This window comes from Anabas testudineus, chromosome 2 (genome assembly GCF_900324465.2).
Source record: "Anabas testudineus chromosome 2, fAnaTes1.2, whole genome shotgun sequence".
Taxonomy (NCBI): domain Eukaryota; kingdom Metazoa; phylum Chordata; class Actinopteri; order Anabantiformes; family Anabantidae; genus Anabas; species Anabas testudineus.
The window spans coordinates 4676601-4701449 of record NC_046611.1 but is presented as its reverse complement, the minus strand read 5'-3'; the positions used below and the strand labels follow the sequence as shown (position 1 = coordinate 4701449).

Sequence of the window (24849 nt, the reverse complement as noted above, 5' to 3'; positions counted from 1 at the left end):
GGAGCTGTGGTATTAGTTCAGCGAGCCTGCAACAGAAACAGCATTGAGCTAATAATGGTAGTGGAAAAAGTAGGTCTCACATAATGGCTGCATCGGAATATAAGCATGCATGGAATAAACAAAACACCAGCTGACAGCAAACATTATGTCAATTTGTGGCAATCAGGTTGAAGTAATCAAACATTTCTAAAACTCTCACTGAGAAAACATAGGCCAGTGTACTTCCCGAGCAATTTCATTTTTCAACATGCAGCAACGCCCCAGCAATTCTGCAAGCCTGATTTCAGACGAGAGGCTTCGATTCATCTAATTTAGCTATCTTTTACAGCACATGTTTTGTGTGCTGTGTTTTTTTTTTCTTCCTCCCCCCTCCACACTGTTTCAACACATCCATCTGCGGGCTCTCTAGTTATTCATGGCGCAGCTGAAGTCATTAGGAGTGCTGCTGAAAATGCTGATTATGAATTAGTTACACATATACTAATTACGTGTGCATTAGTGGCTCAGCACTCACTAGCTAACAGCAACATTTAGCTCAATCGACAAAACAAACTACTTTCTCCTGCATTGGTAACAAGCTAACAAGCTGTTCGCTGTTTCCCTGTCTTTGGTTGCAGGTGTTTCTCGCGGTCGGATCACTTGGCGCTACACATGAAGAGGCACATCTGAGGAATTTGTGAGAGGTCAGCAAAAGTGGAAGAGAAGGGAAGAGGATGTAGGCGGAGTGGAAGAAAGAGAGAGAGCATCATCTGAAGGAAAATAACACCATGGATGTAAGAAAGGGGGCAGCAGGACAGACTCAAAAAACACCAGATTTTGCCATTCTGGACTGGAAGGAGAGGCACCACATAGGGATGCTTACTACAGACAGAAACACAGGCAGAGAGACAGACGGATCCTAAGTGGCTCTGTCAATCTGCGAACAGTCAGTTGGTCCATGATTCTACTATGAAACGTCATCACCTCACAAATGTGTCCCGGTGTTGTCGCGTGAATGATACAGAGGCTCCATCCGACCCATCGTATGTGTCTCACAGGGGATGTCGCTCGACGAATGGTGGACCACGTGCCTGTAGTTGGCAGCTCTTTGTTTTACTTGTTCTTACAGTCTTCGCAATCATCCTTCAGTGAAACGCTTCCAAAATGTCAGCCCTGGTCATGCAGCAGTGCTCCACGCACCAGTGACTACACCAGTACCACAATGGACCCGTTGTAAGTTGTACAGTAATTTTACCATGCTAACAGCAGACGTGCTGTTTGTATATTCAAAAGTTGCTCTTCTTAGAACATACCTTAAGCTGAGGAGAACAGTTCATTTCCAACAGTAGCTGAATGGAACAAATCTCACAGGATAAGAAAGCAAGACAGCAGGGCTTTCACTCCCCCAAACTTGCCACAGCCTTTACAATTCATCAAAGGTTTTATTATCTTATATATTGGACAGATAATTTGACAATTTTTCATCTGATTTCTGTCACATCTGCTAACTGGATCCATTTATAAATCCTTCTAGTTTGATGCCATCGGAATACTTGTTTGAACGGATGGTTAAATTGGATTTCCCAACCACTTGAAGATGGGAGTGTGTTCCACTTATGTGCTGTGAAGACTGATTGAGGTCATCCAGAGGGCTGGCTTGCTTTATGAAAATCATCCACAGAGGGTTACGACTGGATGAGGCTAACTAATCTACTCTGGGAAAGTCTGTTCATCTCCTAGAATGTCAACTAAAACTGAGTATGTCAAGAGATGCTACATGGCTCCTTCGAGTGTTTTCCCTCTCAGAGATCTGGTTCTACAACGAGTTGTTGTCAGAAACTGTTGCACAATTGACTCTGCAAACTTTTTTGTAAAAATGCTTGAACTGAAAGACAATTCAGGACTCACTAAACAGTGAATTTCCCATACAGACATAGTGTGGACAGTCAGATGCACAAGTCAAAGCAGCTAGCTGACACAACCAAGATCACTATGTATGTAAAGGCTATATTGTTTCTAAGAAAAGATTCTCCTATTTGTTCAACAAAGACAATTGCAAAGACTATTTTGAAGAACACATCAGAAACGGTTGCAGCCAAAAAACACAAGTGTCTACTGTAGATCTCTGAAATGATCTTTCTGGTCTTTGAGAGTTATTGGCACCTGACTAGCAACTGCTTTGAGGAGGTTCTGACTGGTTCACACCACCCATGCAGAACTCTTCCAATTTAGCAGCTCTGAGACTTCATTTCAAAGAAAAGCAGAATTCAGCAGCTTTCCTAATCCGGCCCTATGCATATTCAAGAACATCCCTGCTGACTTACTAACCATACGTCTGAATACAGATTGCTACCCTGCTGGATATGGACACACTCGTAAGAAGACACATGCACAAATTCAGTCAATTGGGTCTCAAATCAATGTGAATGTATCTGTTGTAAGTCTGAACATGTTGCTGGGCCAATGACGATACTTGAGTGTGGTTGATACGATCATACCAAACACCAACTGGGTTCACTTTCTCTTTTTCACCTTAGAAACTAATGGTTAGACTTGGAATAACTAGCTAGTCACAGCTGATAGTATTTCACATTCACATTTACTCACACTGGACCTGCAGGAGGTCATGAGTGCAGATTTCTAGTGGGTAGCTGAAGTATGTTAGGGGGGACGGATCTGCTCAGTCAGCAATGATAACTGCCCCATCAGCTCATGAAACTGCAGTGGAGTGAAACCCACCTGCACTCAGAGACATGTACAAGCACTACTAGAAAAATGGAATTAACATTTGTCCTTGGTGTTCTGACAACAGAACAAAGATACATGTAATCCAGATCTGTCCCACATCACACTTAAAGTGTCATACAAGTCAAAAAGGCAGCTTGGATAACAATAGATCGTCAGCATACTGACAAACCTATCTGGGAACAATTATGTCAAAGTATTTATTCTTCATTTTACAAGACATTTAATACTTCGAGGGAAAATGAGGCACGGGGCCTGCTCCTGAGAAAGAGAGACACTAAATTGATTTCACCCTGTCGTTCGGAGGAGCATTTCGCTTTTGGCTCAATCACAGGTAGAGATGGTCTATGAGCGACACTGAAAATAGATCTTCAATCAACTCCTGCTTCACATAAATACTGCACTATCGCTCTTTTAATGTGCAAACACGTCCGCTTATATTGAACATGTAGGTGACAGGCCTCTACATGCAAAGCCAGGGGGGCATAACCACAATAGAAACCAAGTGATACAAGTTTTAACTTACTGGCAATGAGACCAGAAATTCTCACTGGCCAGCCACAATACACCCTATCACTGCTACCAGTCATGTTGGCATCAGTGAACATACTGTCAAACATTTGAGACCTAAAAGTTACAGTTCAGCTGGTAATTGTAGGATTGTGTTTTCCTGCTTATCTCAGCTCTCAATGTGGGAGATAAAATGAAGAACAGCAGTTTAACCCATGGGTTAAAGTTGTATCATCAATGGCAGCTCTACTTGTGTGTTTCAGTATTTCAATGGGACGCTCTCCTGTTGAACTGAACTGTTGCGAATGTGTGGGAATGTGCAGCTCCTTTTTGTTCATGTTCTGTACCTATCAGAGACAGCTGAGGATTTGGGACTGAAAGACTGAATGCGTTGTTGTTTTTCATGTTCACTGAGAGTTTAAGGAGACGAGACTTGGAAATACCCCAATTACAGTACAGTTTAAAATCTGGTCTGACTCTTCTTGTGACTTGACATAAACTAAATTGTTCTCCTCACGCGTGCGCTTGAAAACTGGGATTTCAAATGTGAATATGTTTTCTGGAAAGGTTGTTTCATGTTGTCTCCGAGGATGCAGTTCAGTTCTGTGTCATCTTAATGAATGATTGTCAATTCTGCTGTGCCTGTGTGTTCTTTGTCTGTTTGTATTTGCACTCTGAATTTTTGGAAAAATCACTTGCATATCTGCTGTTTTCTGTCTCCTTGTACACAAACCTTCACACACACTACTACCCTGGGTGATGAAACCCTGATCACAAAGTCTGTATAGTAGCTGCTTTTAGCACAAATGCACACACTCATGCATACATGCTAAACTGATTCACACACATCGCAAACATGCAAACAGACCTATATGAAGAACATGCAGACACACCATAACACAATACAATGTTCATACATGTATATGCACAAGCACATCCTCAAACCACACCGTCGAACACAAACACCCAGACGTACTCACAAACACTCACACACTTATTCTCCGTTCTCCTTGTGTGTTTTTCACCGTTTTTATGCCACCTTGTGAGAGTCAGATATTCAGACTGCAGCTCTTGCTCACAGCAGAGGGGGGAAAACACGCATTACTATGTGTGGCACCACCTCTGTTTCCACCAGGTCTGAATTTCAAATCAAACGCACCCCCTTTTTCTACGAGCATTCCCTCATCGCTTCCCCCTCCCTCTCCTCCTTCTCTCTCCCCCCTCCCATTTTCTCAGATACGATCCCTTTCAACTCCTCTCCTCTGTCCAACTCCCCCCACCAACACCACCGTCACCTTTTTCCTCCATTGTCTTTTCTCCTTTTCTTTTGCTGTACAAAGTGTTTCAAATTTATCATTTGTATATTATGATGTATGGGTACGATAATGTTCTTTATTATGGAAAAATGAGAAAGATTTATTTTTGTTACCGGTTTGTTTCATAATTCCTTTTTTAAATTGGTATTGTAATATCTCTATGCAAGGAACTGTTCGGTGAATCGTTTTTATTTAAGAATGTAATTATGTGTAATAAATGGTAGAAGCAGTTTGGCATGGAGTATTCATGGTTCTTGGCTGGTCTGTTAATGGTGATTTCATCCAGCAACAATATGCACCTAATCATCCATCTTCTCATAGAATATTTCCTGATTTCTTATCAAATCTCAATCACAGAGCCATTCAGCTTGTTAATAATTGGATGCTCTGCGTACATTCACATACCCTTTTGCTTTTATTCTCACTGACCACAGCACTACCAAAGACTTACTTTTACATTGAGGTTTGCTGCACTTTATGAGTTAAATCTGCAAACCAACTGGGTAAAAGTAGGCAGGCAAATTAATTTACACCCTCCTTTTTTTTCCGCTATTTGCAGCAAACCATCCCTGGATGAATAAAAAAAAAATCCTCTGATTTATTGTTCCTTTTGATCAAACACAGGAAATGAGCCAGAATACCTTCACTTTGCCTGAATGCACTCACTCGTTGTCTCCCTCTGAGGGAGCTACAGCATGTTAATTACATCTGTTACCAACCAAGGTGATGACTTATCCGCTATTTCTGCCTTTTGACCATGACTAGCTGATAAAAGGGTAATCGAATAACTAATGGCTAATTAGGGAGTAATTACACCCTCTTAAATGGCCCTATGCAGTGTATTAATTCTCCTTGGGTCTGGCAGTGAGAAACTCCCATAAGGTTTTTTGTTTCATTTAATGCTCCCTAATTGAAATGGGCACCCTCATCAAGAAGCTTACATGTATCTGTCGAACTTAATGTTCTTTTATCTGTAATTACAGACAGCCACATATTATCTACCTAACTGCACCTACTACGTCAATCCCAGAGACACGTTCTGAAATTAGAAACGATGGAGTCGTTGCTTCATAAAGGTCACATGTCCCATGAGCACTTTTCAATCGTCATTTTCACTCTATGTGATGGAAATGGGGTTGTATGTGAGTTCACAGCAGAGTGTAATGGTCTTATTGTGTTTCAGCAGAGAGAGGACCACAGCAACACGTATTCATATAGGTTAACACACACATTCAATGTGACAGTTTAATACTATGATTTTAGTAGTATCCTAGTGATCTGGGCTAAATGATGTGGCAACATGTTCAAAATAACATATGATATTAAGCAGGTATAATGTTTTTCATGTTCACATCTTTGTTTAGTGTGTAAGTATGTTAACATGCCAATTAGCAATGCACCACAGGTACAGCTGAGGCTAATGGGAATGTAGCTAATTGTTTTGCAGGTGTTTTGACTTATTAAAGTATTTGACAAACATAATTTTCTCTTGATGACAATTGATGACACTAGACCTAAAATTCATCTTCTCATCATGTGCGATAGTTAGCATTTAAGTTAAGTAAAGACGAAATGTAAATATTTTGGTGATGCTGATCAGCATGGAGTAGAATTGTTCTCTGGTGACAAATAATGTCAAAATATCAATTTGTTTACAATATTTTATCAGAAAACTCTTGAACTTCAAAATGTATCTTGGTCTGGATCCAAGTGACTAACTACACAAGTAATGCAACAATCTCCCGATGCCTCGACTCATGCAACTAGCATTTTAGATTTTAATATGCTGCGTTAGGAGATAATCTAATGAAAAGTAATTTTAGTTAATATATCTTACAGAAATAATTCTGACTACGCCGTTGGGGCCGGAAAAAATAAAAACATTTGCATGTCCCACTCCTAAAACCCTTTTCTTTTCTAATAGCGCTTGACAGCCGGTGAGTAAAACAGAATTCAGACACAGTGTGGAAGGAGTTGCATTTGTTATACAGCTAATTACACCGGAGATCCCAAGCAGAAAAATCTGAATAATAGAAAAGCTGAGTTGATAAAACACAGCGGTTGGATGCTTGGTTTTGTGTACTCAGTAACCCTGTCAGTTCCATTAATCTGCATCAAATGATAGCATCTATGTAAATCTCGTAGGACAATAGGATTAAAACATCCATTTATATTAGCTTATGTTGTTCCAAACATGCATGTGTTTGGATTTCAGCTATTAGTTAATGCACATGACCTTAATATGTGTACGTCTTCTCTGCATGGCTGACATCAAACTTCTTTCTATGTACAGGGAAACTCTCATCTTTGCAAATCTGTAGGTGTCGGTTTGTTTCACAACACTGAATTCATTTCAAAAGTAAAGCGAAAGGTTGACAAAGCTGACTATTCCTGAAAGGGAAATTAAACTTTAACAAACTCCATTTTAACAATTAATGAAAACAAAAATTAAGACCACAGAACAGTGCTCTCTCCAGAATTCCAGACTCCAGACAGACAAACACATTGTCTCATTGTTTGGTATCCTAAAGGCTAACCAGCACGCCCTTGAATCATCTACTGTCTCTGCTTCGCTATTCACCAGCAAAACACCTGAGCACTTTTCAGAAATGTTGTCTTTGTTTCATATACAGCGATTCAGCTGTAGCTCATGCCATTGGAGGAGGGTATAAATGGTGTGACGGCTCTGAATTGAAGCGACTGTAATGAAAGAAAGGCCGATTCTTCAGGCAAGGCAGTGATTCACTTAACCAGCAGAACATAAAGCCCTTTTTTCATGTGGTTGTGCAACAAAAGATTTCACTAAGGGAGCTGCCAATGCCTGTGGGTGTCTTGTAGGCGTTTGGCAGCCATATAGGGATGTTATTGTCACATCTGGCAATGCGGAGATGCCAGCATACTGGGAAGCAGCTACAAGTTTAAAGCCTCCCTCGGAATATCTTATTCCATGCTCAGACCGTCGGTGCATTCAGTCAGTAACTTGTGCGATAACAACTCCTTGCTAGTTAGGAACTGATCTCCATAAAGACAAGAATCAATCTGAAATGCCCCGAAATCTCCTGCTGCAATGCCTATGCAGAGTAGGGTGCATTTAAAATGAGAAGGCTTGTGTCTACAAAAGGTTGTGTGCATGGATTCTTTGGTTTCATGCCACAAGTATGAGCATGCCAAGTGCTTAGGTATTTCCAATTACAGGGAATATGTCAAGGTGGCCCTCGATAATTAAAGCCTAATCATGCAGGTGGATTCAGAGAAGTGTCCTCATCAAGCTTTCATTAGTCTCCTTCCTTGTCATGCCCAGCAGCATCCCAACCCCCTTTAGAGATGCTCCAGTGGTCTGTTCCCAAATTTGGAGGTGTAAAAGTATACTATCACAAGTTATTCTCCAGACTAACCCTATAAAACATCACAGTAACAGCAAAAAAACGAAGAATAAGAATTGCTTTTGCCTATTGCTGAGCTGTAAAACTAATTTCCAAAAAGGCGCCAGTACAGTGTCTTTAAAGAAAACACAATATAGTATTAAAATAAAGAAAAATACTTGATCCACATAATATCTTTAGACACTTGATCTGACAACAAAATTCTCAAAATTTCCTTTGGAAAAAATTTGCATCGGCAGATCTTGCTCCACTTGTTTTAGAAAAATAAAAGAACAGATAAACTGAAGTTGACGATATGTAATTCTTTTATATTCTAAGAGAATGACTGAATAGTACAACATGAAAAAAAAATATTGCGTTTATCTCCCTAAAGACTCCTTTTCTGAGTTAAATTTGGATCCGATCTGTAGTAGTGTTGTTTCTGAGACACAGGAAATTCATAAGTTGAATTCAAGAGCTGCTGCAACACAGATGCTGAAATAATAATAATAAAAAATGCTGCTCAAGCTTTGGTACAATAGTTTGCATTGCCCTAGATGTGTGAGAGTTCTAGCATTATGTGCTTTCCCATCCCAACTGGGGCAGTGTACGTATACTGTGTATGTATCTGTGCTTGTTTCCCCCCTCGAGCTCCTGAATGCTCCTACACTTACACTTTGAATCAAACTACAGGCAACATCTTGTGTTTGCAGAGAGAATGAGCAGCTGGATAGGCTGGTGGTCCTGTGCTCGAAGAGAGATCAACCAGAGCACCATGTGAGAGCACCTGGCTCTGCTATATGCAGCCTGTTTGACAGACAGTTCAGACACCTGGAAGCCCAGTGAGAGAGCGCAATGTAAAAGCCACTGCTGCTCTACAGGGCCATGCATTATGCAGGAAGCTCTCTCTCTCCCTCTTTCTCTCTATCCCCCTCTGCCCCCTGCTCTGCGGTAAAAATAGATCAACAGACCTGAGCGTTCAGCTCTTTTTTATGCTTCTCACTTTCACTTGGATCTCACCAGGTGCAGCGGCTGTTGGCTCCTGCCTCGCATTTCTTTGCCTGGATGTTTGTATATCTGTGTGTGAGTTTAATCACGCGTGTGTTTGCACACACTTTTGAGAGTGTGTAGATACGCACGTGTGTTGAAGCATGTGTACATGTCAACCAGGGTAAGAATGTTATATCAGTTTGCTGCTGCACTTGGCTTTTAATAAAAGTGGGATATTAGTCTTGCAGTGGTGTTTCCTCCTATTATGGTGGCAAGGAGCATGTGGTCGGATCACACAAGGTCACTGGTTGCATGAATATTGTAAAACCTACAACTAAATCTACTGTAAGGCTAAAAGTATAGTAGTTGTGTGCCCCATTCTGTTGTGTAGTTAGATTGTTCAGATCCTAGAGTTCCAGAGAAGGGAAATCTTGAATCTACAGCATTAAAAGATATTTAAGACAATAGTGTGGTTATAGCTTTGGGGCAACAGTTCCTGTTTCAACATGACGATGCTGACGGGTGCAAAATCCAGTCCATAAAGGAATGCTGTACCCAATTTGAGACAGACCACCTTGACGTCATTCATGGGTGTATTTTAGTTTGTCTATATATTTTTTGGCCACATCTGGCACCCTGCTGAAGTCCAAGCATCAATGACGACTTCTTTCTTACAGTCTAGATATCTTTAACACATTTGGAACGGTATGATTCCCTGTAGGCTGGTTTGAAACATATCTTTATTAATACGAGTTCTTGATGTTGAAGTCCACATTGTAAAAATATTTACAAATGCCAACTATTGATAGAAAATGTAAGTAGTAAGTATAATTGTATGCATGTTTAAGTATGCATCCATACTGCACACACATGCACACAAAGTTCCCCTGTTGCTCAGTGCACAGGCTCCCTGAAGACCATTGATCCATGTCTATGACCAGAGAGGTCTCTGACTCCTCCCTGATTGCAATTCCACTGCTAATTAAACAGTCCTGCTTAACGAGTTCACATCGATAACAAGGTTGGAAGGAAAGGTCACCCTATCACATTCACTTCAACTGGACATCGTCAATAATGAGCTTGCCTGGGAGGACAGGTACACACACACACACACACACACACACACACACACACACACAAGAAAGAACCAACGTCTATGCTTTTCAATGAGGAACAAGATAAATCAGAATGAACGTGTTGGTGCAGAGTTGACTTCTTTTGTGTCTGGCCGGTCTTACATAAGCTTTCAGAATTTGATTTGTTTGAAGCATCGCTCTTGAGATTGAGGGTGAGCAATAGCATGCTGTGAAGTAACTATATATTTAATGTCTTCTTGCAATAAAGTTGCAAGTTTTCTGTGTGTCTTCTTGAATTTAATGCATTTGAATTTTAATCCTCTGAAATACTGCAGCATTTAGACCATCATGAAACAATGAAACTGTAAGACAATTGAAATCTCTTTAGTGCATTAGCAGCACTTTCAGGGTACTGGTGGTTATGCATTTTTAACTACACATTTACATTGCCCATAACCATTTTCCAAAGCATACAAGTTTTAAAATCTCCTCGAATCAGGCTTGAATCTTTCTAACCAACTTGCAAAGACTTAAAACTTGATTGAGGCAGATAACTTATGGATGTGGATACAGTTCTTCTATGTATTTATCCTATATCATAAAGGAGTAATGTTGCTGTTTTCAAAATCACACCGAATAAGAAAAGCATGGATTAAAATGACTTGCAGGCTGACAATAATAATAATATTTGGGAAACCTCATATATTGGTAACTATTTACTTTATCTCATGTTATCTTCAACAAATCCTCTTAAGCAATTGCAGTATTTTGAAGTCTGTAATGTCCACATAGAAACCCAGAGCCAGGCACAAAAAAACACGACCTATATATACTATCTGCCCTTCTCATCATTTATCTTACAGCGGCAGAATCAGGATAGATTGGTTCAATTAGACTGGCCTTTAATGTAATCTGTTTAATCCATTTCTATCATCAAAGCCAATACCTACCTCTCTCCACTGAGAGCGGGATTAGCCCTCCGAGTGCATCTCAGAGCGAGAGTGTGGGCTATAAAAACACAGCCTCCGAGTCCCTTAGATCGCCTCGATATTTGTTCTTTACAACTAGCCGTAGAGAAAGCAGAGTATCTCCAGTGAAGTTTTAATGGGTAAAGATTTAAGATCGTCATATCCTACCAGAGATTGAAAAACCCATTTGGCACAATGCAAAATTCCACAATAAAAAGACAAAAGAGGATTGGACCCCCGAGTCTTTTTTTTTTCTTGAAGGATTATTCGTGTTTTGCTTTTTTGATGGAAAACAACCAGAATATAGCTGCACCAAATATACATATTGCACTACTACGTAGTACTTTCAAAGTAGTGGTTTACTCAGATGCACAATTCAAACCTAATAGCTGGTAAAACTTAGATGACATAAACAATCTATACATGTTTGTACAACATTTTTTTTACAACATTTATGTCACAAACAAAGAAATATATCTTCTTTGTCTATTAGACTAAGTAAAAGTCATGCTAAAAAGAATATGACAGTCCATTAGTGTAACTAACCTGGCCAAATGGGTCATGTTGGGACCAAATGGTTTTTTTTGTCCATTAACCTCTGCTAAAGCAGATAATTGTTGTTATAAAATTACAATAAATGAGAAACTGAGCCTATTTACTAATCGAGCCAAAGTAACTAAAATTTGATTGCTCAAAAATGTACTACTCTGCTGGCAGCCGTGCTCAGTGAGTCAGCATCACTGGAGGCTTCGACGTCATCTTTCCACACTCCACACATACGTTTTGGAGTATATTTATGAAAAATCTAAAGTTACAAACAGCACTGTTTCTTTAAGAGCTGATGAAACTGGCTCACAAATCCCAGCTTTGCAGCTTTCCCCCCTTTTCTTACATGAAGGTTTCCATGCTACGTTATTGAAAGTTTATATAAGGACCCAGGGGCCTGTGAAACCTTCTCAAAAGCCATGACAAAATTTGTCCCCCCAGAAATTGCATGGCTCTCAATGTGGCAACAAGACTGTTTTCTAACTTCATGGATTTCATCCAGCAGCTACAATCTGCTTTTACCTGCTGAGATTTCTTCAGGGAAGTGGGATTTTGTACTCAATACCCATCTATCCATCCCCCTACCGTGCATCTCTGTGTACAAGCACCGTCTGAAGCAAGAACAGGTGTGCAGTGCAGGTATTTGCAAAAGGTACCAAACACATATTAGTCTGAAATGTATTTTAATATGTATTCTGGCCATAAAATAACATGTTACTATATTTAGTTTTATCTCTTTTTCTACAATTTGTCACTTGTTACATGTCAATCCCTCAACCTGTTTGAGCACCAAACTGTTTTTACTGGGTAAAATCTAATATTTTCTACTCCTAGTGTGGATTACCTGTCTGATTGGCTTTCAGGAAAATTCTCCATGCGGCATTAGCTGCGCTGCTCGTCACAGTCAATGGAAGCTCTCTCGCAGCTCTTTTTCTACTATGGTGGGAAATCCTGGAGATATTAAAGCAATACATGAAGCTGCTTGTCGGACTCCATCGACTTAATGTTTTTAATGGCTTCTGTGTGTGTGTGCGGATACACACATGTATGAGGCCACTGCAATAAGATGTGGCGGTAAAGGCTCTGTGATGAATTGGTTATGTCTGGGTAGACACATGTACGTGGATGACAACATTGTCCTCGAAAGCATGTTGGTCATGCTTGAGCTACACAGACACACAACATGACTTGAGTGCAGCTGACAGCTTTTATCAAAGCTGATTGATTGGATGACACAAGGCAGGGCTGCACATAGCAACATGGTGGGGTTAAGGGTTTGGGCTCCTGTGGTTTTCCCCCTCCCCCTTTGTTCATACAAGCCCTATTGCAAACCATATCTGACAAAGGATATTGATCAGGTGTGCGGGAAGGATCAATGCATGTTGAGTGGGCAGAAAAGACAAAGCTGAGAGTGGACACCTGTGTTCACAAAATGGTTTATTCCAGTGTAAATCATTATATTTACACATATTTGGAACATTGGTGTGAGGTTTTATTACTGTCGAACATGAAGACTGTTTTGGTTTAGTACAGTAAGATTGTGATCTATGAGCATATTAGATAAGACCTGAGCTCATATTTCAGTAGAAGATGAAATGAAGTATGTTATTTGTATTAATGTATTGAATGAATCTAAGTCTCACTTTATTGATAGAAACAACCAACAACGCTGAGCACTTTGCAGAGCATCTCTCCACTTCAGTATCCTCAAAGCTGTGGTGGTGTCATGTACGTGCATTTACTGCCATCTGCTGCCTTTTGCAAGCAAGTGCAGGCGTACATTAAAACAGTGGAATCATTCAGCTGTCAAACCCACATTTTCCTAACCTAACACTGTGTTTGCAACAATTCTAAGACTTATACACTCATAAAACATTTTTATAAGAATAGAAGTTGAATTAATTTGAAGCAGCAAAAAGTACAAACGTCTTTAATTAGTCTTTTAATTGTATATGGGGAGGGCAGAACAACTGTAGGTCATTCCTCAGCTGTTGGTTCTCTATGGTCTGTTACTAGTTTATATTGGTTTCTTTGACTTTTGGGGGACAGCTTACTGTATCTCCTGTTTCATCCACACTTTAAATCTGTACAGTATTTTGTTAAACTGTATTAGATAATGCTATTATGAATGTTGTGACACACAGAAGTATTAAGCAGCACAACTCAAACCATTGAGGATCAAACAAACCTTTTCACAAACCCTAATGAAAAAGCAACTAGTTGTGTCTCTGTAGCTTTGTCTTGTGTGTATGTGTGTGTCTTTTGACATTCAATATGTCAACAGATCTCTGACAGTCAGATTGATCATTTCCACACCAACGTCCAAGGTTAGTTTTGCTTTATCAAATTATCAACTTATTCATTTAGTTTGTTAGCATATTAACATTTGTCCGTTGGCTCTACTCAGAAAGTGCATCTTCGCTGGAAATCATTGTACTTATCATTTTATCTCCACAACTAGATGTTTTCACTGTTTTAAGCAACTCACCAAACTTCAATAGAAAGGCCCGGCTGAGGCCCAACATCTCCAACAAGTGAGATATCAAACTCCAACTTATCCACATGTCTAATCGTGAACTTCTGTCCCTGAGCTCTCACCTCCATTTGCTTCAACGCTGATCCCCTAATCTCCTTCTAAATTCATTTATCATTATCAGAAACTGCTGAAATTTGTCTTTGAATACTGTCACAGTCTTGGGCATTAATCAGAAAAGCCAAACATTGCTTGACTAAGCTTAACTGTTGAAGCCTTTTACTGCTTTGATAATATAGCCACCATTAATTCCCCTGCCAGTGACAGGACAGAACAGCCCAGCAAGCAAAATATATAGTGGGGAAGTGCTGAGCCATAACTTTTACATGGATAAAAAAAGTTTGACATTGTATTTAATTACTATCACAGCTTGGGACGATTTACACGCAGTTCTGCTCTGGAAACAGTTTGAACTGTGCTTTGTCTTGTGTGATCTGAAGGGAGATCAGGGAGTCATTTGCTACGTTCTAATGTATTTCCCCAACTGTGTGGCAAATGCCTTGATTTTGCCATTAGTCTCTTAGTTAATTTATTTTAAATGGTATGTCTCTTCTTGACTTCCTGTGTACACCATCACACCATTTGTACTGGCTAGCCTGTGATCCCTGATCAATCTGACTGGTTGCATCAGGGACTCACAACTTTTCCAACACTTTTGGAAGAATATGAAGCTGATGAAGTTATAATTAAATGGACTCACGGCTGGATAAATGTTGGCCTGTGTGTGTGTGCAGTGAACACTAGACGGAGCCCTGTCATCCAGTGATGGATGAAAGTGTGTTTAAAGTGCACTTTAAGCCTTATGTAGAGTCCTAAAAGCTCTCTGAAATAAAAGTAACATTTTATGACCAAGGTAAGAAAAAACTATTCTTGTTTAGTGCCTGTATTTAGAAGTGCACTGAAAACAAATGTACATGAATGAATTGGATTTGGTTTTGTATTTGCACATAATTTAAGCTGATGCACGTGAGTCCCTATAAAAATTAAAGCAGCTGATAAAAACAGATACAGAAGCACTGACAGCACCAGGTAAATGAATTCTTTCGCTCTGGTTCTGGCTCCTCTTTCTCCACCTCTCCTTCAATCATTTATCCACGTCGCTGGCTTCTCCCTGACTGTCCTCCACTCTACTGTTGTTTATCTGTTCACAGATTGTTTAGGTTCACAGGAACAGATGGTAATTAACATGCATGGTCTCCAAATCCCCTGAATCCCCCCTCTCAAAGAACTTTATTACTTTGCCCTGCCAAACTTTGACTCTAGCATACTGGTGATGTCATCCACTAAAACGACTGCACAGATAAATTCTATTTTTATACCAAATAGAGCATTTATTGTTGTATTGAGGTCAACATCTGCTGCTGTCAGACAATAGTTTCATGGCACCGCACATAAAGTTGTATCTATATTAATGTAGGAATAATACAGTTTCATGTCAGTAAAGGATTAATGCGAACAGCTTCACACATCACACAGTCCATCTGTTTCTCAGAGCCCTAATCCAGCACTACAACTGTTGCTATAGCACTCCCTCTGTGCGTTTACTCCTCCACACCACCAGGGCAGTCATGAGCAGGGTGATCAGTACTGGTACTGTGATGAATGGAGCGAGGATGCTGACTGGCGGGTCATGAACGAGCCGACCGGTCAGAGCGCAGTCGTGGAAGTAAGTCCGGTGAATCTGCATGAAGAAGCGGTCGACAATACGATTTGGCCAGAAACAGTCCATCTTCAAGGCCACCTGATAGGTGCAGTTAGTTAGTCCCCCATATATCCTGCAGAGGGCGACAAAACACAGTCACAGAAAAACAGTGGGTCCAACTTCAAAGGTGGCTCAACAAGAAAAGGCTTGAATGACCCTCTTAAAGGTAGAGCCCTCACGACTTACTCCCATCAATTATTTTGAGTTTTAAAAAACAGAATTAAATTGTTTCTCATAGTGTCTTTGAAACATCCTTTCGAAGCGAGACCAGAGTAGTGGATTCATACAAAAAAGGAAAAGGAGGGTCTAGAATTACCAATGGACTTAACACAGCTAAATATAACCTCTAGGTGTTAGAGGGCAGGAGAAGTGGAGACGCATACCAACAGGGTAGCGCCCTCGGTATAGGACTCCACCACACCAGGAACCACACTGTTTCCGGATGACCAGTGGGTTCAAGTGCATGACTGGACGAAGAGCAGCCAAATGGTCTGAAAAACAAATCCTGTGGTGGAAGAGTCCACCAAACCTTTTTGGTGCAGTATGGTGGGGCCACAAAAAGTGAAAGAAATACTATTCAGCTTTGGGTAAAAGCATGAATTCCATAACTGGTATGTAGTGGTGGCAGGTGTGTGTGTTTGTGTTGTGGGTTTTTCACTGCACCTTCTATCATCACCAGGACCTGGTGCGGCAGCTGTAAGACCTTGGATCAGGAATGGGTTTCGAGGTAAGTGTTAAAAATAGCTTAGGATTAAGACTGCCTGTGGTTGTCATTAAAATTAGTATTTAGTTTGCATACATAGGTAAAGGTCAGTGTTGGGGATAAGGAGGCTCTCACGAGGATTTTAATACAAATTTTAGGTGTTAAGCCACTACTCAGAGAAGGTGTTTTGGTTTCTAGCAACGATAAGTCAAAAGACACTGGGATGTTTTTGTTCAGGCCACGTTTGGGCACTACAGTGTGAGAATGAATTAGTAAGTTTTAAACCTAACAACTCTGAAAAAAGGGAGAGTCACACATATACACCCACACACTGAATAAAGCATATAAACAAGCCTGTGCCTCCACAGACACACGTTCCCATTTAATGGTTTTGGGGAAAGTTAAATTACATGATGCACTATTAGAATTATCTGATTGCAAAAGTAGCAGATCAAGTTGTTTGGAGAGTCACAAGATGTTCGAGGGGTTTTGTACAATAGACAGAGAAAACATGAAAAGTCAGTGGAGATTAATTCCAGGGGTTCACATACTTTTTCCACTAGCATTATGATTTTTTTATGGTTGCTCTCTATTTTAGGCACAAATTATGAAATTCCAACAGCAGCCACTATAGCCACAATTAGCAATTACGAGACTACTGATCAGTCACTTCATCCAGTACAAGCTAGTAAAATCAAGCAAAGCTGCAGAAACAAGACCCTAATTGTACTATCCTAACAAGGGGTGCATTTTAAAACAGTGCGTGAATTCAACTTTTCATAAGCAAAATTTCTTCTTCTAAAAGTTTCCTGGTGTAGCACTGAACCCACGGTGTAGAATCAGCCTCTCTGTTTAGAAACAATTCCTCATGATGCCGTCAGAGTGATGCGACTGCAGAAACCTCTGTGTCAGGACTTTTTTTTTTTTTATGATGAGTTACAACTGCACACTCAGTTATAGACAAACACACACACTTGGATCACCACCACCAATTATGTGCTGGACAGAGAGGGGACAGCGAACCAGGAGGGAAATCATAGTTTTGACAGTAGCTTCTCCTGTGGGTCTCCCAGCTCATTCCTTTGTCAGACACACAGACACACATGCAATAGAAAAACATTCAAGCGATGGGAGTAAAAACACAGACTTGAGTTAATAATGACCATCACGATGCAAAACTTCATAGATCATCACATTGTGGACATTAGAAAAAACAATTAGCACATTCTCTACAGAGTCCACAGGTCACACATCCTGCGAAGAGACTGAGAAGAGCATCACAAACATTTGATGTGATGCTATGTGCTGTTTGTAATGTGAGCATTCATATTTAGCAAAACATTCACTTTTAATAGCTTCTTTATGCAATTAATCTTGCATTTGCAATCTTTAAATGGTCCATTAAATACCATTTGCAGAAAATTGTATATTAATCCTAGCATTCACTCCTGAATCAAAGTGATTTAACAAAATTTAAATGAGCCCTATAAAGTAAATGCCAGTATTTCATCTCTAAAGTGCGTCTGTGCTGTTGTTGCTAATAAGGAGATTGTGCAAGGCAAGTTAATATCTGAACCATGTAACACAGGTGGTGAGGAAGTTAAATATCATTTGTCTGTCAATGCGACTATAGTGAAATAAAAACTCACTAAATGGTGAATAAAAGTCAGAAACAAAACTAACATAACGCTGCAGATTTGGTTCTTTGGAACTCTATAGTTACATGTTCTGACTGGGAATCAGATGGAGTTTAATGGTTTCTTCAAACAAGGTGTTGAAGTCGCACTTGCATCAGCTGTTTCAAACACGATCACCTGATCGTTTAGCACAGGTGGCAACGCTACCACCTGGTCAACCACATCCACTCCTGTTCACTCAGGTGTACAGCACATGTGTGACTGAACTCTACGTCCTTGTTTTGCTTTTTTGTGACCTATTTTGGTTTTTATGCATATCTCTGTAGGTGAACTCACTCCATTGTGTCCGGCCAGCTGCACCACAGGCCAGGCTCCAGTCCTCCCATGTCAAATTCAAACTTAACTAAGCAGAGATCACTGAGCATCTTCTCATAGAAATCCCTGTTGCAGCCAGATATTGAAGGAAGGACTTGACCTAGAGAGCGAAACAGACGGAAAAATGTATTAATTAAACTGAGTGAATGAATCTGGGTGATCGTTCTGTTTCAGCGAGCAACAAGCCAAACTTAGCATCATTGTGAAAATACAAAAAGATTGTTGTTGTTTTTTATTATTAAAGACTACAGGGGTTATTTGAGCTGTTTAATTCTAGATAATTAGGAATATGTTTGTGCAACAAACAAGGTCATATCCTGGCAATGGTTATTCCTATTGGACCATTTCTTCCCTATTAGGCTGTTACTTTCGCTAAGAAAAGATTTTAATTTGCAGTTGGAGTCCCAATCCCATTTGTTTACTTCAGAGATGTGTGTAAACAGCCTCTTAACGTGAAGGCAGACCGCAGCCGTCCCACAGGACTCAGAGCTGAATGTAACACCACTGAGCAGCACAGTAGGAGCAGCAGCTTAAGCTGGCGGAAGAGGCCCGTGTGGAGACGCACAGGTTGTTGTTACGATCGAGAAACATGGCAAGGCCCGGTCTGTGCTGGCCTGATAAGGGCCAACTGTGTGCCCATTATGTTTGCTCTGTCTCAGCTGGCTCTCGGAGGCTCTGTAACACTCAAAGGAAAACTGAATGTGTTGACGGGGGGAGTTCAAAAGAGATGCTACTGAAAGGAGAATGTGAAAAATGGTGGCGGCCCTTCCGGCGGTGTAGTTTGCTTTTTAAATTTGAGGGTTGAGACGTTTTTTAAGAACTAAAGTCAGGTGTGGGAGCATCAAACAAGCACAAAAACAGAGGATTTAAATGACAAATCAGCAAACACCAAGTGTTTATTAGCTTGTTTATTACTAGAGAAGGAAGGATGTGCTGCACCTGTTTGTTTTGGAAAATCTGACATTGAATTGCTCTGAAGTTGCCTTCCAACTTGGCTGCTAACCAGCGATGCATTCACTTTCCACTTTCCAGGAAAATCAAGCCATATCATGACAGATGCTACGACGCTGCTCTAACTGGAGGTTTGCACTCTATCGACTTACTGCCGGCAAGTTTTTCCACATTTAGGGGATAGGAAACGGCCTAACAGGAATCATGATTGCTGCCTGCCATTCCAGGGCTCAATATTTATGGATTTTAACAACTGATGCTCATGAATATAAGATAACGCATTTAGCTCAAATGTGACTCATGTTTTGCCTGCTGCTGTGCTGCTCAGCACGAAAGCCTAGTTTTCACTTTCTCCCTTCCATGTGGGAGTGGACGTAAAGCTCCTTAAGTGGGGATTTTCAAAAAGGTGAAAGAGGCCTTCTTCGACACGATTTCTATCTGTCTGTTCCTTTAACTGCTGCTGTGTTGCATTCGTTCAGAAACATTTCAGAAATTATACAACACTATGCATAATAAATGATCATTTCACTGTGGTCTATGTGTTGCTGAGTAAACTATGCTTCTGTACATGCTGGCTTGTACATGCTGGTTGTCAAAGTCCTGGTGAACAGTACATATGATGCTATGGATGGAAGTGCACTGCACAACTATGCTTTTGTTATACACATGCTCATTAATTTACAATTTACTGTATTCACATATTCATATCCATATATTAACCATATACAGTAGTCCAATAAAACTTTTTCAATTTAACTCACTGAGAACTTGATGATTCACTCACCTGCCAACAACAACACAAGCCATGCTTTCAGAAATGATACACTCGCCAGAGCCATGCTGATCCAAGACGTTATGCTCGCTCTGCTCACTCCCCGGAGATCAACTGCACATATCTCATTCTTCCTTCAGATTTCCAGCCAAAGTCACTGATTCAGAAACGACACCAGCGTCGCAAACTAAATTACACACACTCACGGTGTGCAGTCAACAAGAAGGCACCAACTGGTTGTGCGTAACGGCCCCTTGACCTTCCACAAAGGCAGCCTCCTTCCCCTCAACAGCCCTAATCATAGACGCTGCGCCTGTCATCTGATCCTCTTGGCCCGCTGCTTCCAGCGTGGTGCTGTGCACAGGGGACGAAACAATGTCAGAGACCAAAATTAGTGCTTGTCAAAATGAACCCGGGGAGTGATTACAAGAAAAAGTAAAACTGATTGACAAGAATACCAAACATATGGAAATAATAGTGATAAAAGAAATAATCTCCAAGTAGTAAGAGTTGTAAAAGTCCACATTAATTCACACCACATGTCCCATGTGGAATATTATAGTAATATTATGGCCAAGTATATTACTGTAAAAGTCTGCAATAAACTGTGATAAGGCCATTAAATTCAAACACAGACTCCCCATAGGAGTTTTTTTTAACTGTATTTTGTACAGAATAGTCCTCCTAAATGCACCATTTTCCTGCTTTAGCACCAGTTATTGATGTACTACTGTGCCAATGTAATATAACATCGTTATTCATTAGTGGTTTTGAATGGAAAGCCTATGTGTCACGTCCATTACGTGGTAATAGATTACTTGGAATACCACCTTTACTTTGAGCTATCGTTCTGCTCAAAGAGCCATTTCACATCACAGAGACAGAAATCCTATTTTCATGTTGTACTCAAATCAGCGCGCATCTCACTCAGCTCAGTAGTGTCACAAATTGAATGTTTTATCTGAAGACTTTTGTACTGGAACAGAATGATGCTCATTAGTATTCACAAGGCTGCTCTGCATTGTGCTGCCACCCAGTGTGACTGTCTGCATCTGTGAGTGTGTGTGTGAGAGAGAGTAATCCCAATCCCATAACTCAAATAAGTGTTTTGTGTCTCTTCTATAATGCAGTGTGCAGAATGAGAGTAAGTAGAGTTTATTTCCCTGAAGCTTATGTGTTAAAGAGTCTTAGACTTTGTCATAATAAACCTAGAACATTTTTGATTTAGAGAAAAACCTCTAAGTCTCAAAAAAACCTAACATTTTCAGTTATTTTCATTATTAAAAACGAAACAATCAATTATATGAACAGGTGAAAAGTGAAGTTCCCAGGTATCCCAGTCGGTGTTATGCAGTTTAATCAAAGATGACTGAACAATCTTTAAATAGCCACTAATTGTCAAAATCTTACTGTAGCACAACTTTTTATAAAATAAAAAAAATCTGTTTATTCACTGATTTATTGATTCACAGTACAAGGAATTAATACAATAAAATATCAATCAGGAATGGAAAAAATAAAAAAAAACTGCTCTGCAAAAAAACACTACTAGAGAAATAATAAAATGTGCTTACACTTTTTTTCATCCCAAATAATTTTCACACGCTCCCTTACAGTCTTTACAATAATGGCTGTTTAAGGACATTTTAATGGATTCTGTTGAATTCCCAAAATTGTGACCAGAATATTTGTGATAAAAGGCCCAAAATGTTGCTTTGTGATTTATCCCAGCTACACAGAAATTGGCTCCAAGTTGAGTAATTCTCTGAAAATTCCCCTAGAGCGCAGCAGAGGACACTAAATGAAGCTTCTCTTTGGCACTGGGGGGATCTAACAAGGATCACTTAGCAGCCTTGCTGCCTAAGCTGTGGAGTAATTTTGTAAGATGGCCAGTTATGCCTGAGTTTTCACCTTACATGGATCACAAATCACAAATCTTTTTGTCCTCGCTGTTTTGCCAGCCCGTTTCATACTTTCACATGACACCACAAACTAAGCCAGGGTAGGGCAGAATAGGTGGACAGGCCTGTAAAATGAGCGGCCCTGAGAATGTTATATAGCTGGAGCCATTCTGTTCACTGCAGCCCCTTTAGGCTGGCATCATCAAATTTTATAGGCTGTACCTGCTAGTGGTGGATATTTGTAGAGGGTCACTCTGCTGGCACGGCAGCAAACTTTTTTAGACTGTTATTGGAACTCTGTAGTCTACAAACACAAGTGGAGCAAGTGGTGTTTTTAGAATTTAATAATAATAACCCATCTCCCTTATAAATCACCATAATTCATGGTATTCGTAAAATGACATTACTCTGTCATCTGTCTCTTTATTAAAATTCATCCTTGTAGTCTAACTAATGATAAAAGGCTTTAAATTATGATCATTACAGGATCATAACAAACCCTGTCGGTGCTGTTCTCCCAACACCAAGGGGACCACAGGTAGTAATTTGGACTCCACACCACTCAGTGGGAAACCAAAACAAAATCTGCTCCTGGCAGGTGTATTGACAGCAGCAAAGATGCCTAATAGCCATTTAGGAGTGGCGATAAGTCAGGTGGGAGGAAATCCAAAAAGCACCAAATCGTCCTAATCTTTTTGATAGTCCGTTTAATAGGTTGAAGGAGGTGTCAATCACACCAAGGAGGCGTGTTCAGAACTCCCCCCATTCCGACACACACTCAACTCCTCTCCCCCCCAAGCCACCGGCTCTATGATAGTGTGAGGAGTAAATGGCTCATAGTATCCGGGGTGGAAACCGACCTAAACACTGGTCTGGGAACCGATAAACAAACACAACAAGCGCGGTGCGTAAAAGCTCTCCACGGCGCTGGGTCTGGGTGCGCACGGAAACTGTGTCAGTTGTCTAAGAAGCCAAGAAGACTCCGACGTTTTCTTTTGGTTGTTTATTTGTGTGAGCTTGTGTGTGTCTGAACAACGAGGATATCTTAATTGGACATGTGAGTTACGGGAGTTAACAAGACAAGCAGCTTTTTTTTTTAAAGATGAAGTTCCCCGCCTGCGTTCTCTTCACTTTGGTGATGATCCGATCGAGTGCGGCGCAATCAGGTGAGTGTCCGGATGCGCGCCTCTGCGCCTGGGTCTGTGTCTGTGTCCGACTTCAAAAGCCTGGATGAAGTGAGCGTTCAGTTCTGTCAAAACCCACCTTTCCTGTCCGTCACAAACCTGCACATAGAAGCAGAATGTCAGGATACACAGAGAGCAGCGCTTCGCTGGATGCTAATGAACATCAGCAACAGCATTTCAGTTGACTTCATTGTTATAAAGTTGATCCAACTTCACGTCCAGCCACGTTGACGTTAATGTGAAGCACCACACCGAGACTCCCTCGCACCTGCAGTGAACTGTGAGAATCAGCTGCCTCGGGGAGCGTGTCGGGCTCTGCGTAAAAGCGTCTCCAAAGTGCCTTTTAATATTTGCTATTGCTATTTTACCCTCGTATTTCGTTTTTTAAAGGTTTTTTATCTGGCACATGTTCGTGTCTGATTCGATCGGTAAAGAAAAATCTGGTATCAGATATGTTTCAAAATTCACTGAAAGGCAGCGAATTTCTCACGTTAGCGCTGCTCAGATGACTCAGGTGTATCATATTTTTACTCTAAATATGAATGAATGCGCCATGGCTTTAATTTAATTCCCTTAATTTCCACTGATACAGTGAGAATCGCGGCAATTTGCGCAAATGTATGTGAATAGATCTCGGTTATATCAGTGGCACAGTTTTTATTTCCTACTGTCTGTGAATAATTTAGATGTAGCAGATACCAAAGGCTATACAAGCAGTGGGAAAACATCTCGCTTTCATCATTAGGACCCCTGTGGTGTCAGTCTCTGGACGACTATCACTTAAGTGTTCTTGCAGTATTCTGACTAGGGCTTGTTTGTAAAGCATTTGAGGTGAACTTAGGGATATTTTCACACATGGTTTTCTTTTTGGCACCTTTTCAGGATATATGCTGTTAGATTTGCTGGGATATTTGCTCCTGCAACCATTTGAAGCTTCACCGCTTGCTGTGTGATGTTTTGTTCATGAAGCAGGGTCTGCCACAAAAACCAACTGCCTATTTATCCAAGCAAATAATTATTAGAGGCTTTGAAGTTGAGAAAGGTGCTGGTGAACTTTTGCAATCAGCTTTTGTTCTCAGAAGTACCAATCAATAGGGACATAATGCGCTCTCGTATTCTGTTTGGTTTGGAGTTTGGTGTAATATCTGCTCTGCTAATTTCAGACTATGAGACGCCGTCGACATATTTGCATAGTAATATTTTATATGACTCTGGGCGGATACAGTTCATGATGCCAGAATCTGCCTTCTTAATTGATATAATAAAACTTTGGCAACGTTGAACTGGAAAAACACAAACAGAAACACATTCCAGGAGTGGGAACATTGGAAAGTTTGTGGTGAATTGATGTTCAGCTGTGACTTAGACCATCCTCCAACCTCTCAAGGGCACAAGTGGGATTCCACTACGGTTTTCTGCCCGCCTCCATGGGCAGGTCGAATTTTGGCTCGACCTCTGATGGTTTTTGGTTTTCAAGCAGAGCTTGAGGCACAAACACACACACACACACATACTCCCGCTGGCTCTGGTGTGGATCTTGGATGGAAGGCGCTGAATGCTTGCTGTTAAACAGGAGTGGATGGAGGCATGCATGCGTGG

The 24849-nt window shown here is 40.6% G+C and overlaps 3 protein-coding genes across 3 annotated transcripts in view; 2 read left to right on the top strand and 1 right to left on the bottom strand.

Moving 5' to 3' along the window:
• The window catches only part of klf7a (Kruppel-like factor 7a), a 33341-nt gene extending 28600 nt beyond the window's left edge, over window positions 1–4741 (top strand). Inside the window, exon 4 of the mRNA XM_026361047.1 lies at window positions 618–4741. Within this exon, the coding sequence (XP_026216832.1) occupies window positions 618–669 (52 nt within the window). The 3' untranslated portion in view covers window positions 670–4741. The remainder of the gene's footprint in view (window positions 1–617) is intronic.
• A 9302-nt stretch (window positions 4742–14043) lies between these two features.
• On the bottom strand, window positions 14044–20418 carry LOC113164205 (receptor activity-modifying protein 1-like). Its single transcript, XM_026363381.1, has 3 exons — window positions 20178–20418; window positions 18404–18542; window positions 14044–15800 (listed from the first exon to the last, which is right to left on the bottom strand). Exons 1-3 carry the CDS (start codon window positions 20230–20232, stop codon window positions 15545–15547), a joined length of 450 nt encoding a protein of 149 aa, XP_026219166.1. The 5' UTR covers window positions 20233–20418; the 3' UTR covers window positions 14044–15544.
• Window positions 20419–22905: 2487 nt separating this feature from the next.
• LOC113164835 (receptor tyrosine-protein kinase erbB-4-like) overlaps window positions 22906–24849 on the top strand; it is a 213877-nt gene continuing 211933 nt past the window's right edge. Inside the window, exon 1 of the mRNA XM_026364347.1 lies at window positions 22906–23232. Coding sequence (XP_026220132.1) covers window positions 23169–23232 — 64 coding nt within the window. The 5' untranslated portion in view covers window positions 22906–23168. The remainder of the gene's footprint in view (window positions 23233–24849) is intronic.

Excerpts from the sequence above, each read along its gene's own strand:
- LOC113164205 (XM_026363381.1), bottom strand. The coding sequence starts at position 20,232 with ATGGCTCTGGCGAGTGTATCATTTCTGAAAGCATGGCTTGTGTTGTTG. Across the intron at positions 18,543-20,177 it reads GCTTGTGTTGTTGTTGGCAG|GTCAAGTCCTTCCTTCAATA; the intron begins GTGAGTGAATCA and ends TTCGCTCTCTAG. Across the intron at positions 15,801-18,403 it reads AGCTGGCCGGACACAATGGA|GATATATGGGGGACTAACTA; the intron begins GTGAGTTCACCT and ends CGCCCTCTGCAG.